This window comes from Crinia signifera, chromosome 9 (assembly GCF_055691185.1).
Source record: "Crinia signifera chromosome 9, ASM5569118v1, whole genome shotgun sequence".
NCBI classification, from domain to species: Eukaryota; Metazoa; Chordata; class Amphibia; order Anura; family Myobatrachidae; genus Crinia; species Crinia signifera.
In genome coordinates, this window is record NC_139225.1 from 134281290 (window position 1) to 134296050 (window position 14761).

The window sequence follows — 14761 nt, forward strand, 5'->3', positions numbered from 1 at the left end:
AGAATATTACACTGTCAAAACGCGCAGTATAAACTTGGTCAATGGTCAACTGCAGGGGGGGGTATTAATGTGTGTATGTATATATATATATATATACATATATCTCCTATATATTTGGCTACATCTGTCACTCAAAGTGGGTGTCTGTGTCTATAACGCTCTGTTCCTGGACTTTCCTCTTAATGTGTGATTGCCTTCATCTGTGCTGAACACCTTTCTGAGAAATTAACCTGTTTAAAACAGGTGATGGCAATCATACATTAAGGGGAAGTCTAGAAACAGAGCATTGTGTCCCTCCTGGAGAGGGTCATGTTGGGAGGTATGTGACAGCCTTCATCTGTGCTGAACACCTTTCTGAGAAATTAACCTGTTTAAAACAGGTGATGGCAATCATACATTAAGGGGAAGTCTAGAAACAGAGCATTGTGTCCCTCCTGGAGAGGGTCATGTTGGGAGGTATGTGACAGAGAACCAGCCCAGGAGCCCACAGACAGTGCCAGACACCCACTGCCTTCCCATGTTGCCCAGCACTGCTACTCCACAGCCAACAGGTGAGCGACCCCCTCCCGCGATTTGCGGCAAAACCTCCCCCCCCGCGCGCCCCCCCCTCCCGCGATTCGCGGCAAAAACACCCGCTCCCCCGCGACCCCCCCTACCGCGATTCGCAGCAAAAACACCCCCGCGACCCGCCCTCCCGCAATTCGCGGCACCCAACCCCGCGACCCCCCCCCCCTCCCGCAATTCGCGGCACCCCCCGTGATTCGCGGCAGCTCCAGAATTAAATTGCACATGGAAAACACTGACATGGCTATGGTCGACAATGAAAAAGGTTGACATGAGTTTTTTCATTTTTTTTTTCATTTTTTTAATATTTTCATATTCATTCTCATGTGTCGACATGGACACCAATGAAGTGCCACACTTATGTCAACATTTACATGTGTTGACCTTTCTGTGTTGATTTTTTTTTGTGGCGATTTGCGTCACCCCCCCCCCACCCCCACAACCCCCACAACCCCCACTCCCGCGATTCACGGCACACACACACACCTCCCCCGCGATTCTCGGCACCCCACCCCGTGACCCCCCCTCCCGTGATTCACGGCACACCGCCGCGACCCCCCCTCCCATGATTCGCCGCAACCCCCGCCCCGTAACCCCCCCTCCCGCGATTCGCGGCACCCACCCCCGCGACCCCCCCTCCCACAATTCGCGGCACCCCCCCGCGATTCGCGGCAGCTCCAGAATTAAATTGCACATGGAAAACACTGACATGGCTATGGTCGACAATGAAAAAGGTTGACATGAGTTTTTGAAGTTTTTTTTTTTCATTTTTTAAATGTTTTTATATTCATTCTCATGTGTCGACATGGACACCAATGAAGTGCCACACTTATGTCAACATTTACATGTGTTGACCTTTCTGTGTTGATTTTTTCTTGTGGCGATTCGCGTCACCCCCCCCCCACCCCCCCGCAACCCCCACTCCCGCGATTCACGGCACACACACACCGCCCCGCGATTCTTGGCACCCCACCCCGTGACCCCCCCTCCCGTGATTCACGGCACACCCCCTGCGACCCCCCTACCATGATTCGCCGCAACCCCCGCCCCCATAACCCCCCTCCCGCGATTTGCGGCAACCCACCCCGCGACCCCCCTCCCGCGATTCTCTGCAATCCCTCCCCTCCCGCGATTCGCAGCATCCACCCCCCCACAACCCCCCTCCTGCAATTCGCGGCACCCCCCGCGACCCCCCCTCCTGCAATTCGCGGCACCCTCCGCGACCCCCCCTCCCGCGATTCGCGGACACCTAAGTTGCAATACAGGGCATCTTTCATACAATTCTAACCATATTTCTCATATACAAACGTTCACAAATTAAGGGGGCGCAGCCCCTTACGACGGTGTGAAGAGCGCCCGTAGGGCGCGATGAATCACCTAGTACATACATATACACTTACCACTTGAAAAGCCTGTGTTTGTCCCTCTGTACCTTACTCTGTAGGAGCCCTGACAGGCTCAGCGCTGCCTCTGTTTAAAAACCCTCCCATGACAAGGCAGCTGCTGCTGCTGCTCTCCTTTATGGGCCTGAGAAGCAAATGATGAGCTCCACCAAGCAGAGCTCAGCACAAGCCTCTGACCTCTTGTGTGCAAAGTCTTATGGGACTTAGTCAACTCCCAGTAATGCAGTGCACACTTGTGCAGTCAGTGTGCCTTGGCTCCTGCTGCTCAACACCATTAATCATTGTCACATTGGCAGATAGGTGAAGCTGCAGCACTACCCCCACTCCATGCACAAAACCCACTATAATCTGGCCCTGCTGTAAACGCATTTGCTGAATCATGGGAAATGGGGCTACCATAGCGAGTGACATGACCCTGGCTAGTACTCAGGGGCCTATCCAGACCCGTTTGTTAGGGTCCGAATTCAACCCCTTCCCGATGCTCGCGGTATGTGTGTTAGCCAACCTCGGGAGCGATTGGCTTGCTCGAGAAGGGGAAGAAAGTGGGCGGCAGCAGGCTAGCAACCAGGTTTGAATCAGGCCCTCAGTTACCATAAGGTGCAGGAACTGTTCTGTGTCAGTGTTACATAAAAGTGGTCATGTCACTATATCCTGGCATCGCATAGCGACAGCGAGGGAGCGTACAGCGAGGGAGCGTGCAGCTTGCCCCTATCCTCCGGGCACGGACGTGTGATTGGTGCTCTACATAAAGGCGTGACATCCCGCTCTCTTCCCTTTACAGAACAGTAAGGGCCAGGTCCCAGCGGAGGTGGTTCCCGACCCCATGGATATGGGTCTAGACAAGGCCGAGTCTGCCATGGTTGCTAAGGAACTGAAGCAGCTGCTGCAAGATGCCGTGCCCTTGACTTGCAACCTGCCCAAGGTCACTCTGCCAAACTACGACAACATCCCTGGTAACTTAATGCTGGCATCGCTGGGGCTGCGGCTTGGTGACCGGGTGCTGCTGGATGCAGAAAAGGTACACATCTCGGCTACTGCGATACATAGTGATATACTGTATGGCAGCTTAGATTTCTCCTGATACAAGTACAGTATTAATCTATTCACCTCTATTCCCTGTACATAGGCTGGCACACTACGCTTTTGTGGCACCACCGAATTTGCCAGTGGGCAGTGGGTTGGTGTGGAGATGGATGAGCCAGAAGGGAAGAATGACGGCAGCGTTGGAGGTGTCCATTACTTTATCTGTCCCCCCAAACATGGTGAGTAATACCCCTTTTACACCAAAATCCCTGGTCAGACCCTGGTCTTTGAACACGGGAGTTTCCAGGGTTGGACCCAGCTTCCTACCCCATTTACACAGCACTGTGACCCAGGTCAGACCCAGGTCTGCGCCGTTTACACTGAACCTGGGTCAGCCATGCTTTTCTCTATGGATGACATTAAAAATGTCCATTTTAGGACTGATAAACTGCCATCCAACCTTCCTTCAATGATTTAAAATTAAAAGACATGACTAGTTAGCATTGAAAAAAGTTGGTTTGTTTACATAAAATATTTTTCAAAAAGTTTTATTCAGTGCTTAAGCCCACATAGTGGTATAAAAGTGCAACATCACCCATGTACTCCACCCCCCGCCCCCCCCCCCCCCCCCACCCCCCAAAAAAAATAACATAGATGATACTGCATCCAATTATGATTTCTGTGTGCACTGCCTGTATCCTTCCTGGCTGCTGTCTTTTGACACTGCAGCGCACTGTGGAAAGGCGTCCAGCACTTCTGGTATCCTTTCAGCACTACCCGGATGTCCCAACCTGGGTTGGGACCATTTACACCGCCCACGACCCAGGTCCAACCAGTGTTCAACCCTGGTCAGGACCTGTGTAGGAGACCAGTGTTACTGGACCTGGGTTGGCCCCTTTTACACCAACGCTGACCTGGGTCCGACCTTGGTTTTGCCTTGGTGTAAAAGTGGTATAACCAATACAACCCATCCTGGGTGTGCGACTAATCAGGGCCATCATGTAACTTTATATAGGAGAAGTCTTTAGCAGAATATGAGCGGCCCACGGATACCGCCCAGTCAGAGAGGCTCCAGAGGTGGGGCTGGTAGGCTATTTGGCTCCCAACAAATTAACCCTAGAATGTCTGTGTGTGCGTGTACATGTGGTAGGGAATATAGATTGTAAGCTCCACTGGGACAGGGACTGATGTGTGCTGTGGAATATATGTGAATAACTGGTAATAATAATAGATAACTAATAAATGTACACGCTGCTTTCCCACAATCCATAATCTTCTCCTGTCCCCAAACACTGTATGGATCTGTTCTAGGCACGTTCTTTCTTATTCAAAATACTTTTTTAAATCCTCTTTTTTTCTTCTTGCTCATGTATTGCAGTATACATCCTTCATTAGAACATACCTTATTAGCATACATCCTTCATTAGAACATACCTTATTAGCATACATCCTTCATTAGAACATACCTTATTAGCATACATCCTTCATTAGAACATACCTTATTAGGATGTTTTACATTAAATCAGTTTAAAGGTGCCCACACACGCACCGATCCCGGCGGTGCGATGCTATACGATGGGGTGCGCGCTCCCGCGGCACCCCATCGCACAGTACAAAAAGTATGTGCTGCACATACTTTTTGTACTAGCTTTTTCTAGCATAGCATCGCATGCACATCGTATGCACAAGGCATACGATGCGATGCTATGTGTGCTAGTTAAGCCCACAACGCACGCCGGGATCGGTGCGTGTGTGAGCACCTTAACGCAGTCTATAAAAGAGTGAACACCGTTTGGATTGTTCCGATGCTGATTGATTGTGTCACTGTGTATGGTTTGTATTTCTCATCCTCAGTGTTGCGGTAACTTTCTCCTTTATGACTTTACTTTCTGTCATTTCTAGGAGTATTTGCTTCTGTGTCCAAGATCAGTAAAGCTCCAGGTCAGACCCCGTCCTCTGTAACTTCCACCCCAAACACCCCACGTATGGACTTCTCCAGAGTAACTGGCAAAGGGAGAAAGGAGAAAAAAGGTGTGTTCATGCTACTACAGCCCCGCCAATGCGAATCCCACCCTATGTAACAAAATCAAATAAACATTACAGATGTGTCCACATACACCGATCCTCTATGTGCTACAATAGGAAGCACAAGCAGCTTCTGCTGATTAAAGTGATATGCAGCTTTGATGACTGCCACTATATCTGCATAAGAAATGGAATGTTACATTTGTATGCAGATACTCTGCAGTCCCACACAGAATATAGGCATGCCACATATCATTTTAATCAGCAGAAGGTGCTCTGTTTTCTCTGTTTTCTGATAGAATGCCTGGCGCTACCAAATCACTCCACTAGAAGGGCTGCTTGATGGAAAAGGAGGTTAGATGTATGTGGACACATCTGTATACTGGAAAATTAAAATAATCACTGCTAGCAGTTTCTTATTTTCCTATATATTGCTGTACCATTAGTGGCTGGCAGCACTTGCTGTACCCTTGGCGGACGGCAGCACTTGCTGTACCCTTTGCAGCAGCAATTGCTGTACCATTGGTGGTGGGCAGCACTTCCTGTACCATTGGTGGTGGGCAGCACTTACTGTACAGTTGGTGGTGGGCAGCACTTACTGTACAGTTGGTGGTGGGCAGCACTTCCTGTACCGTTGGCGGTGGGCAGCACTTCCTGTACCATTGGTGGTGGGCAGCATTTTCTGTACTCTTGGCGGTGGGCAGCACTTCCTGTACCGTTGGCGGTGGGCAGCACTTCCTGTACCGTTGGCGGTGGGCAGCACTTCCTGTACCATTGGCGGTGGGCAGCACTTTCTGTACCATTGGTGGTGGGCAGCATTTCCTGTACTGTTGGCGGTGGGCAGCGCTTCTTGTACTGTTGGCGGTGGGCAGCACTTATTTCTCTCTGTTTTATGTGGTCACTAGCAGCAATGCAAAAGAAGTCTGTGAATGCGAGAAGCCTGGACAGAGATGGTCTGAATATTGACCTGGGGGACCAAGTGCTTGTGGCTGGGCAGAAACAGGGGATTGTACGGTTCTATGGCAAGACAGACTTTGCTCCAGGTAAGTTCTATATTGTACTATTGTAATTCCTACACCGTTCACCTGATTTGGATGTAAATCCCCTCAAATTAAATCTGAAAGTCTGCAGTTAAAGCACATCTTGTTTGGTTCATTTCATATCCATTGTGGTGGTGTATAGAGCCCAAAATATGAGAATTGTGTCGATGTCCCAAGATTTATGGACCTGACTGTAAATGGCCTTCTCTTTATTGTCTTTATTTGATCACCTATTTCTGTTGGTCAGGATACTGGTTTGGAATTGAACTTGAAAAAAACACAGGAAAACATGACGGTTCTGTGTTCGGTGTCCGGTATTTCACCTGCTCCCCAAAATATGGAGTATTTGCTCCGCCCTCCAGGGTTCAGAGGTGAGATAGTTTGTACAGTTATCAGATCAACATAAAACGTCCAATGACTCTAAAGGTGCCCATACACGTTACAATTATTGTATACAATATTGTACACTATATTGCATCTCATCGCATCTCGGTTTTGCGATAAGATCTAGTACAAAAAGTATGTGCTGCACATACTTTTTGTACTAGATCTCATCGCAAAACCGAGATTCGATGAGAGGCGATATTGTATACAATATTGTATCCAATAATTGTAACGTGTATGGGCACCTTTAAGCCCTGTACACAATGAGTTTTTAAAAGGCATAGTTTAAAAACTCATCTAGTGCGTATGCTCAATATCGTTAATGATGCATGCTCCCATCCATTGTTAACGACCCCCCCTTGTCTATGCATCCAGCACAATTTGACAATTTTGTCAGCAACTGCAGGCACTGCAGGGGGATCCGTGGTGACGTCACATAACAATGTTGTTAAACGGTATCGTTCAGTGCGTATGCGCTATATCGTTTGCCCAGCGGTGCCACTAATTGGTTAGAGGATTGCCACATTGGAATGATAGTCATCACTAAGAAGTCTGATAAGAGAACTATTGTGTGATAAGTACACCATTCCTTCTGTTGCAGGCTCGGGGGTCCAAAAGAGCCACAAGTGGACAGCAGTGGTGTGAAAAAAGTGCACCAAGTTACTAGTAGGTATACCGTTTTTGAATCTCTAGTGTGTGGTTTGTACAACAAGTGTCTGCACATATACAGGAATATGGATAACCTGTGCTGGGCAGGGTGAGACGATGGCATAGACACTAAGGACCTTATTCTGGTTCAGGCGGCCAAACGTACGTACGTTCCGTATCAGCGTACGTTTCCCGTACGTGGAAAGTCCACCCACAAAACATCCGCATACGGACGGCCACAAAGACCGACAAAGGAGAGTGGCGTACACATGAGCGTACGCTACCGCACACGGACGGATCTCCTCTTAGGCACCGACAACTGGCGTACAACAGAGCGTACGCCACCGTTTACGGACGTCTCTCGTCCGTTTTCCCCACCGACATCTTTCGGCAATCTGAGGGTACGCCACCGTGCACGCTGGCATACCCTTCACATATTTGTCCCTCATAATCTAGCCTTTCAACTATAATTAAGGCAATTAAATGATTTATTCTAATTGTTATTCAATTATTGTTTTATGTTACCTCAATTGTCTACCTTAATGAACACCCTAATAAAAATACATCCTTGTAGCTGTTAGATGTGGTTTATGTATTTTTATCATAAATACAAAAACTATGTTTGTATTAGAGTGAAAAGGTTGACACATGTCGACTTGTGTAGATTGAGTGTGCTGCTGTTTAAAGTATATGAAAACACTAACTGAATGTGTGTAAATGGTTTCCAAATAACTACCTTAGCATATATAAGCAGGTCTTAAAAAGCATCTTAACTAAAATGAAACCAACCTTTAAATGTAGAGAAGTGTAGAAAGATATGCTTCCAATGTGTTTGAGGGCTGTGTGTGGCTTGCAGGTAGTGAAATAATGGTTTGGACTTAATAGGCTGCAGCATTGCTTATTACATTCAGGTGTATGTGTTTGAGTAGTAATCAGCGTTAATTAGCAGACCTAGGCGTCCGCTCTCATGCGTTATCTGTAGGGGTGGTCTGAGGTGGCGGTTGGCGGCTGCCTGTTTTGTGTCCGAAATGAATGGTGCTTTCGCCGATCGAGCGGTAGTAGCACCGTACATTTTTTGTGCACACCCCCATGTACGCCCATGTTTACGCCCAGTTTCCCTCATTATTTCGGCCGCTCCCCTCAACACGCCCATATGCCACCCACAATGACCGTACTCTTGCGGACAGGTTTTTTCGCACGGAAAGACCCGTCCGTGAGCATTGTGGAGTCGTCGCGCCTGCGCATTACGGAAGGTACGTATGCGCAGATAAAAAAAAAAACAGGAACGTACGCTTACGGCCCAGCCGCCCGAACCAGAATAAACCCCTAAGGGAGGCCACAGAGGTTTATAAAACATATATAACAGAGGTGGAAGAGAAAGGATACTTACAGAACCGGAGGAGACTGTAAGATCATAGAGATTGGGTAGGCAGGCTGATTGCACAAATACGTCCGGAGCAGGGGCGCGCCGAAATTTTCGGGGGGGGGGGGGGGGGGGCGTGGCCTATACTCGCGGCTCCCCCGCGAGGCCACGCCCCCATTTTGCCGCTATGGGGGCATGACCCAGAGGCTCTGTGAGCCTCTAGCCATGCCCCCAGCCCCCTGGCTGCGGGAATAGACGCTGTGCGCATGCGCACAGCGTTTATTCCCCGCTGCTTAGCAGCTGACAGGGGGGACTCCCAACAGCCCCCCCACACCGCGGGACACTGCCGCCCGCGGGTGGGACAGCGGGACAGGCCCTGACAATCGGGACTGTCCCGATAAAATCAGGACTGTTGGGAGGTATGCAGCATGTGCTGGGCTAGAGAGAGGCTGTGCTGCGGGGCAGCCTGTCCCCTCTCTTCTAACTGCCCGGCTCCCTGAAACGGCAGCAGGCCCGGGTAAAAGTACCCGCCCCCCTCCCTCTCAATGCCATTGTGTATGTACAACAAAGATACTGTAATATGTGCTATATTTAATCTCAAAATCATTTCTATACATAGTGACGCAACCAAAGCGTAACTTCAACACCGTACGGACACCGAAAGAGATGGCTTCGGAAAATTCTATCTCCAGGTATTGTTCGGCCAATAAGTTATTATATACTGTATACAGCTTCCCAATATTAGGCCTCATTCATCTAGAGATGCAAATAGCCGTAGGTCGCGATTAGGGTATTTCCATCAGACTGCGATTGTGCGCACATGCCAGTGCTCATGGCCACAGGGCGGCAATGCTGCGTTTTTAGGGCAGACTTGTCACGCACAGCTGCTGCTACCCAAAAGATGGTGCCACTACCTTTATTATTCCAGCGCATTGCTGAATAGCAAAGTGTTCGCATATTACGGAAGTGTTCGTATATCAGGGAAGTGTTCGCATATCAGGGAAGTGTTCGCATATCAGGGAAGTGTTCGCATATCAGGGAAGCGTTCGCATATCAGGGAAGCGTTCGCATATCAGGGAAGCGTTCGCATATCAGGGAAGCGTTCGCATATCAGGGAAGTGTTCGCATATCAGGGGGAAGCGTTCGCATATCAGGGAAGTGTTCGCATATCAGGGAAGTGTTCGCATATCAGGAAAGTGTTCGCATATCAGGGAAGTGTTCGCATATCAGGAAAGTGTTCGCATATCAGGGAAGTGTTCGCATATCAGGGAAGTGTTCGCATATCAGGGAAGTGTTCGCATATCAGGGAAGTGTTCGCATATCAGGGAAGTGTTCGCATATTAGGGAAGCGTTCGCATATCAGGGAAGCGTTCGCATATCAGGGAAGTGTTCGCATATCAGGGAAGTGTTCGCATATCAGGGAAGTGTTCGCATATCAGGGAAGTGTTCGCATATCAGGGAAGTGTTCGCATATCAGGGAAGTGTTCGCATATCAGGGAAGTGTTCGCATATTAGGGAAGCGTTCGCATATCAGGGAAGCGTTCGCATATCAGGGAAGTGTTCGCATATCAGGGAAGTGTTCGCATATTAGGGAAGTGTTCGCATATCAGGGAAGTGTTCGCATATCAGGGAAGTGTTCGCATATCAGGGAAGTGTTCGCATATCAGGGATGCGTTCGCATATTAGGGAAGCGTTCGCATATCAGGGAAGTGTTCGCATATCAGGGAAGTGTTCGCATATCAGGGAAGTGTTCGCATATCAGGGAAGTGTTCGCATATTAGGGATGCGTTCGCATATTAGGGAAGCGTTCGCATATTAGGGAAGTGTTCGCATATCAGGGAAGTGTTCGTATATCAGGGAAGTGTTCGCATATTAGGGAAGCGTTCGCATATCAGGGAAGTGTTCGCATATCAGGGAAGTGTTCGCATATCAGGGAAGTGTTCGCATATTAGGGATGCGTTCGCATATTAGGGAAGCGTTCGCATATTAGGGAAGTGTTCGCATATCAGGGAAGTGTTCGCATATCAGGGAAGTGTTCGCATATCAGGGAAGTGTTCGCATATCAGGGAAGTGTTCGCATATTAGGGATGCGTTCGCATATTAGGGAAGCGTTCGCATATTAGGGAAGTGTTCGCATATCAGGGAAGTGTTCGTATATCAGGGAAGTGTTCGCATATTAGGGAAGCGTTCGCATATCAGGGAAGCGTTCGCATATCAGGGAAGTGTTCGCATATCAGGGAAGTGTTCGCATATTAGGGATGCGTTCGCATATTAGGGAAGCGTTCGCATATTAGGGAAGTGTTCGCATATCAGGGAAGTGTTCGTATATCAGGGAAGTGTTCGCATATTAGGGAAGCGTTCGCATATCAGGGAAGTGTTCGCATATCAGGGAATCGTTCACATATCAGGGAATCGTTCGCATATCAGGGAAGTGTTCGCATATCAGGAAAGTGTTTGCATATTAGGGAAGTGTTTGCATATTAGGGAAGTGTTCGCATATCAGGGAAGTGTTCGCATATCAGGAAAGTGTTTGCATATTAGGGAAGTGTTCGCATATTAGGGAAGTGTTCGCATATCAGGGAAGTGTTTGCATATCAGGAAAGTGTTCGCATATCAGGGAAGTGTTCGCATATCAGGGAAGTGTTCGCATATCAGGGAAGTGTTCGCATATTAGGAAAGCGTTCGCATATTAGGAAAGCGTTCGCATATCAGGGAAGTGTTCGCATATCAGGGAAGTGTTCGCATATTAGGGAAGTGTTCGCATATTAGGGAAGCGTTTGCAAATTAGGGAAGCGTTCGCATATTAGCAATGTGATTGCAGGTTTTTGCATTCACATTGCAGGCACCGTGTCTATTCCCAATCCCAGTCAACGTGGATGGTAAATCAAGCAAAAGTTGAAAAAAGTGAAAGAAAACAAAAAAACTTGCGTTGACCATCGCCATGTTCACCTTTGACCCTTGATCAGGGAAGTGTTCGCATATTAGGGAAGCGTTCGCATATCAGGGAAGTGTTCGCATATCAGGGAAGCGTTCACATATTAGGGAAGTGTTCGCATATCAGGAAAGTGTTTGCATATTAGGGAAGTGTTCGCATATCAGGGAAGTGTTCGCATATCAGGGAAGTGTTCGCATATCAGGAAAGTGTTTGCATATTAGGGAAGTGTTCGCATATCAGGGAAGTGTTCGTATATCAGGGAAGTGTTCGCATATTAGGGAAGCGTTCGCATATCAGGGAAGTGTTCGCATATCAGGGAAGCGTTCACATATTAGGGAAGTGTTCGCATATCAGGAAAGTGTTTGCATATTAGGGAAGTGTTCGCATATCAGGGAAGTGTTCGCATATCAGGGAAGTGTTCGCATATCAGGAAAGTGTTCGCATATTAGGGAAGCGTTCGCATATCAGGGAAGTGTTCGCATATCAGGGAAGCGTTCACATATTAGGGAAGTGTTCGCATATCAGGGAAGTGTTTGCATATCAGGAAAGTGTTCACATATCAGGGAAGTGTTCGCATATCAGGGAAGTGTTCGCATATCAGGGAAGTGTTCGCATATTTGGAAAGCGTTCGCATATCAGGGAAGTGTTCGCATATCAGGGAAGTGTTCGCATATCAGGGAAGTGTTCGCATATTAGGGAAGTGTTCGCATATTAGGGAAGCGTTCGCAAATTAGGGAAGCGTTCGCATATTAGCAATGTGATTGCAGGTTTTTGCATTCACATTGCAGGCACCGTGTCTATTCCCAATCCCAGTCAACGTGGATGGTAAATCAAGCAAAAGTTGAAAAAAGTGAAAGAAAACAAAAAAACTTGCGTTGACTATCGCCATGTTCACCTTTGACCCTGATGACCTTTTGAGTCTGGGACCTAATGCCGACATAAACTCAGCCTTCCCATTGTTGACCTAATGCTTGTGTCGACTTTTCAACCCTGTGGACCTTAGCCACGTCGACGTATTTCATGTGTGTCCCGTCGACCTTTAGTGGTTGACCTAATGCATGCACCTAGTGACCCGTTTGGTTTGAATTCAATTAGCATTATTGGCCAACCTGGGACCCAGTTTTTTTTTCTTTTACGACCATGTCAGTTCCACATTTAGATGGTTGTAGAACCAAAAGTCCTATTATATAAATGTCCTATTCTGGTTCCTAATGATGATACTTATTAAAGGCTGAGACAAACAGACACGGGAAGCTGTATTATAGAAAACTAGTAAATCTTTCAACCTAAACTGAAATGTGTTGACTAAGTGATGTCCACTGTTCTGCTCTGTTCTCTCTCAATGGTGTGTGCTCTCTCTCTCTGTAATCCTTCATTTCCATCTCTGCTCTCCCCCCCAGGTTGCTGTTCTGCTGTTGGTTTCCTTGGCTGCTCCGGGCTGAGATGCAATCTTAACCCTCTCTTCCACCAGCCCTGCAACTTCGAAACCCTGTCATTTGGAGCCACAGACTGCCTCCTCCTTCTGTCTGTGTCCCGACTCCCCAGTGCCTTGTCCAATGTTCCTCTGATACAGAGTCCCCTCTGTGTGTCACTGTCCCATTCAGTGCAGAAGATATTCCCGGAGGAGGGGGTGAGAACTGTCCTGCTTCATTCTGGTGAACGTTCTTTACTTCTTACTCACTTCTCTGCCAGAACCTTCTACTGAACAGATGGCGCTGGCACCACCAGTACCCTCTCTAACTGCCATTTATTCTCTTTTAACTTACAAGGGACTACACCCACAAAATCTTGCTCCTGCCGCTCCACAACATCGATCAAACCCCTACTGATAGACAGTTCCACTAAGTATGTGATGGAACCATCGACTCATACTCTTAAGTCCACCTAGCTGAAACTAGATCATAGAGGCCTGGCCAAACCTCAGAATCTAGTTTGATCTATCCCCTGGCACCGCACATGTGCCAAATACATGCGTCCTCTTTTACAATCGTGTGGATGTGTTCAGAACAATGTCCACGGTCCTCTAAGGGTATCGTTCGTTTTTTTTTTCAGTTAGAACAGAAACTAAGAACATATAAAAGACCAGGGTTGGGAAAGAATGATAGGAAGACGATAGATAAATTGTGCGACTGGCGGAATCCTCTGCACACAGCGACGCTGCCACTTTGTGAGCTGAACCTGTGTGTGTCCGAGCATGAGATCCGGCTACTAAGAATTAGCAACATCCCTACTGAGAAGAATGGGCCACTATGATCTTAGGGAATGTACAGTAACACACCATTCCCTATGTCACCTATCAGTACTGAGCCTGACCTCTTATGTGATTATATCTGGGGAAGTTGTAGAACATGCCAGATATATAGATAAACCTGGAACTGTGCCTGAGTGGGATGACGGTCCAAATGCAGGCACATTCCGTTGAGGTCAGCAGACTTTGCAAGCGCGGTAGAAAACAATAGCAGGCGCTAGCAGGCCTATGCACACTGATGGATACTGAGAGAGCAGATGGATGAATCCATCCGTGGTGATGATATCAAGAAGGTGGCTGGTGCCCCCAAACTCAGAATAAGGTCCTCTACTTCTAAATAACATGTTGTGTTTGCACAATCGCTATGTAATACAGGTCTTTCCATTGAAGACTCCCACATCTGTTTAGGACTCCATTATCCATATGCACAGGCTGTGGCCTTTAATATACAGGGTTACAGTCGGTTGGTCGACCAAAAGATGGTCGACAGTCATTAGGTCAACACCACTAGGTCGACATACTGCAAGGTTGACAGGGGTCTAGGTCGACATGGGACAAGGTCAACAGGTCATTAGGTTGACACAAGCATTAGGTCGACATGGTCTAGGTCGACAGTCACAAGGTCGATGTGGGGTTTTTCACTGTTTTTTTGAGCCGACATATGCCGACAGGCGGTATTTCATGCCCTACCATCCACTAGTGTGTAGTGGGAGAATAAAATAGTGTGCTGAGCGCAGCAAGGCACTGTGCCAGAAGCATGGCGAGTGCAGCACGGTGCACTTAAAACTGTGTCCATGTCAACGGTGTCAACATAAAAAATAGTGAAAAACCCGGTACTTGTTTCCTAGCACAGCCACAATCGTGGGGATCGTGTACCTTTAAGTTAAGGTACACGATCCCCACGATGGACCCGATTTCCTTTGAAATCAGGTCCATTTTGCCGGCAAAGGTACAAAATCGGGGGCATCGCGTCGGTTGGGACCATTAACATTGGTCCCGACGCGACCGACGCGATGCCCCCGATTTTGTCATAGGCTTCAATGTTAAAATATTTTTTAACATTGAAATCGTGAGCATCGCGTCGGTCTTGTGCCATTATAATGGCACAAGATGAGATGGACTTGATTA

General features: G+C 47.9%; 1 protein-coding gene across 5 annotated transcripts in view; it reads left to right on the forward strand.

Annotated features, from left to right (window-relative positions):
• The window catches only part of CLIP3 (CAP-Gly domain containing linker protein 3), a 70634-nt gene extending 56119 nt beyond the window's left edge, over positions 1-14515 (forward strand). For 4 of the 5 annotated variants that reach the window (XM_083159903.1, XM_083159906.1, XM_083159902.1 and 1 more), the window contains 8 exons: positions 2749-2985; positions 3094-3229; positions 4893-5021; positions 5921-6058; positions 6303-6426; positions 7041-7105; positions 9070-9142; positions 12786-14515. In XM_083159903.1, the coding sequence (XP_083016029.1) occupies positions 2749-2985; positions 3094-3229; positions 4893-5021; positions 5921-6058; positions 6303-6426; positions 7041-7105; positions 9070-9142; positions 12786-12840 (957 nt within the window). In that variant the 3' untranslated portion in view covers positions 12841-14515. The remainder of the gene's footprint in view (positions 1-2748; positions 2986-3093; positions 3230-4892; positions 5022-5920; positions 6059-6302; positions 6427-7040; positions 7106-9069; positions 9143-12785) is intronic. The other variant, XM_083159905.1, reaches the window with a different exon arrangement.
• The last annotated feature ends 246 nt before the right edge of the window (positions 14516-14761 follow it).